The 2,739-nt window shown below is 66.3% G+C and overlaps 1 protein-coding gene across 1 annotated transcript in view; it reads right to left on the reverse strand.

The window, feature by feature from the left end:
- Positions 1-2,292, reverse strand: part of NKX2-1 (NK2 homeobox 1) — a 6,145-nt gene extending 3,853 nt beyond the window's left edge. The window contains exon 1 of the mRNA XM_010583664.1: positions 2,240-2,292. Coding sequence (XP_010581966.1) covers positions 2,240-2,292 — 53 coding nt within the window. The remainder of the gene's footprint in view (positions 1-2,239) is intronic.
- Between the last annotated feature and the right edge of the window lie 447 nt (positions 2,293-2,739).

The raw sequence follows: 2,739 nt of genomic DNA on the forward strand, positions 1-2,739 counted from the left end.
GGGGAGCGGGGGGGGCCGAGGGGCCCCGCCGCCCGGCCCGCGCCTTCCCGGGGCCGCCGCCAGAACGACCCCTTTCACCGCCGGCTGCTGCTGGGTGAGCTTGTTTATCCTCCTGCTCGATCGAGCGCAGGTTAAATCGCCTCCGAAACATCGCTCAGTTAGGTTAACCCGAGCGAGTCCAGCCTTGACTCTGCGCGGGGTCTCGTAAAGGGAAGTTAAGGCGAGAGCCCATCATCGCCCCTTCGCTGGGGAGCGGGCTGAAACTCTCTTCGGAGGTCTGACCGCTAATTTAGAAATGCGCCGAGGCGCGTGGAGGCACGGCTACGCCCCGCAAGGTGCCGACAGCACTTTTTAGCCCCGCTAGATCGACCTAGTGAAAAGGACGCGGGTCAGTCTCTGCTCCTCCTTTCCCGCTCCACATCAGCTACAGCGGGGCGAGTCGAACTGCGGACGAGTGGCGAGAAAGCTTCTTCGCTGCTGCCCTGTCCCGCCCGCTCACCCTTTTCTTTCAAACCCTCCACCCAAGTTTCGTCTGCCAGAGCTGGCTCCCCGCGGCCCCCGGGGGGGGTGGCCGCCCCGTCAGGGTCCTGCCTAGGCTGCCTCTAGTGATGTGTTCCTTTACCTGGTGATGCTGCTTAGTAAAACGCTCGAGTTAGAAAGAAATGCTAAGGAGGAGAGCAGGGAAGATGAGATGCGTTTTGCCTGGTGGAAGCATTTTCATGAGAAAGGCACGGTCTTCACCCCGTGTTTGCAGAATGCGGCTACACGGACGTCCCTTCAATAGCTTCTGACCCCACACAATCCGTTTGATAACACTCGAGAGGGGGAAGAATGGGAGACTTTGTCAATCAAATGGTGCCAATCCCAATGGAAACGGTGCCACCAAGATCGCAGCGCGTTTCCTCATCAACTGGATTGCGGGGGCTGGGAACTCAAGGATCAGCTTTTGAAAGTGCGCACAGGGCTCTCCAAAGACAACAATGTCTTTTTTATACGAGCTGCTGTGCCTCCCCAAGGGGAATCAAATGTGCTCGGCCAGCCCGAGCCGCCGAAGGGCTACAGCCCTGCCTTGCCACCCATTTCGCCGGGCAGGAGCCGGGGGCGGGGGGGGCGCTTCTGCCCGGGCCGGCGCCTAACTCGGCTCCTTGCCCCAAATGGCTTTTCCCCTCCTTTAGGCGCTTGCAGCTCCTGCGGTGGCTCCGCGCCGTTCCTCCGCAAGCGGAGCCCACGCAGGGGGCTGGCTGGAACCCTCGGGGCACCTGGGCTCGGAGGGGAGGGCGACCCGCAGGCAAACGCTTTCCCACCAAGAGAGACGCTTTCTAGGCGTAACTTCTTGGTACAAAGGCATGAGGCGGCCCGTGCTCCCCCTGGGCCTGTTCGCGGGTGCGTGCCTGGCTGCCCCCAGCCACCGGCACACGAAGCACCCCTGTCCGGCCCTGCCGCCCTCGCTCCCAGCGCCGAGGGGGCGGCCCTGCCCGCGGCCCTGCCCGCAGCCTGCCCTGCCGCGGGAGCGGGGCTCGGCGGGCTCTGCGGCGGGGCCGGCTGCTCCGAGAGAAGCCCGAGTTAAAGGGCTCAAGAGCAGAGCTGGGACAGACCCGTCCTTCTCTCCTGGTCAGCACCACAAGCCCAGACTATCCACGGAGAGGCTTAAATTGCCCTTCCAAAGCCCTGCGCCTGGGAAAGGGAAGAGATACCCCGCACCGCCGAGGCGGCTTGCTGCAACTCGCCCTCCTCGACTCGGCGAGCTCATCGAAACTTCACCACCGGTTTCCTGTGCACGTCGGTGTAATACACCCCCTGTCCTCCTAGCCCCCCCCAAATGGAAGATGTGCCCGGCACACGGTGCCCGGAGCCCACGCCGGGAGGGAGGGAGGGAGAGGAGCGGAGGTTTCCGCAGTGACCGAGTAGGGCGGACCTGTGTCCCTGTCACCGCCGGCCGCGGGCAGGGCGCTGGGACCGCTCCCTGCCTGGGCAGCACATGCTTGGGCGTGTAAGGCAGGAGTCCTACCCAGGCACGCTTCCTGCGAGCGCTCCCTAAGCTCCCTAGGGGGGGGGGGGGGGTCGGGAAACTCTTGCCGTGGCTCCTGGGGTCCATTCCCCGCCGTGGGAAAGCCCCCCTGCGCTGGTTACCTCGTTGGGTGGGAGAAACCCCGCGGCACGGCGGTGGAAATCTCTTCCCCTGGCGTGGGAATCTAAGAAAACAAGCGAAACCACCAAAGGCTAACGCGAAGATCCTCACCCCTCCGCAGCGCACGCACAGTTGCTCCTCCAGCTGCCCAGGGCGTGGAGCATCTCGCACTGGGGGCTTCTCGGGGCCCCTTCGCCGCCGGTGCCGGGCGGCCCCGCTCGCAAGGCTCGGTGCGAGGGCAGCGCTGCCTCCTCGCAGCTCTTTTCCCTCCTTCCCCAGTTCCTGGCGGACGGCTGAGCCCTCCTGCCCTAATCCTCCGACACCCCCCCACGGCCCCCCCCTCCCCGTCTTTTTCCTTTGCCGGGCCGTTCCCGGCCGAGAGGGCCAGGGTGGGGCCAGGTACGGGGTGCCAGGGCAGGGCTCCCGGAGCCGCCGTGCCAGGGCGGGGGCGGCCGGCCCCCGGTGCACGCCTCGGCCAGGCGGCCACACCGCGCCCCTCCGCGGCTGTCCCGCTTGGGGCCCCGGGGGAAAGGGCTCTTTGGAGGCATGGAAGCCCTGGTAGCCTGCGGGGGGGGGGGGGGGGCGGGGGCGCGCGGGCCGGGGGGTGGGGT

This window comes from Haliaeetus leucocephalus, unplaced genomic scaffold (assembly GCF_000737465.1).
Source record: "Haliaeetus leucocephalus isolate CR32 unplaced genomic scaffold, Haliaeetus_leucocephalus-4.0 Scaffold932, whole genome shotgun sequence".
Lineage (NCBI taxonomy): Eukaryota > Metazoa > Chordata > Aves > Accipitriformes > Accipitridae > Haliaeetus > Haliaeetus leucocephalus.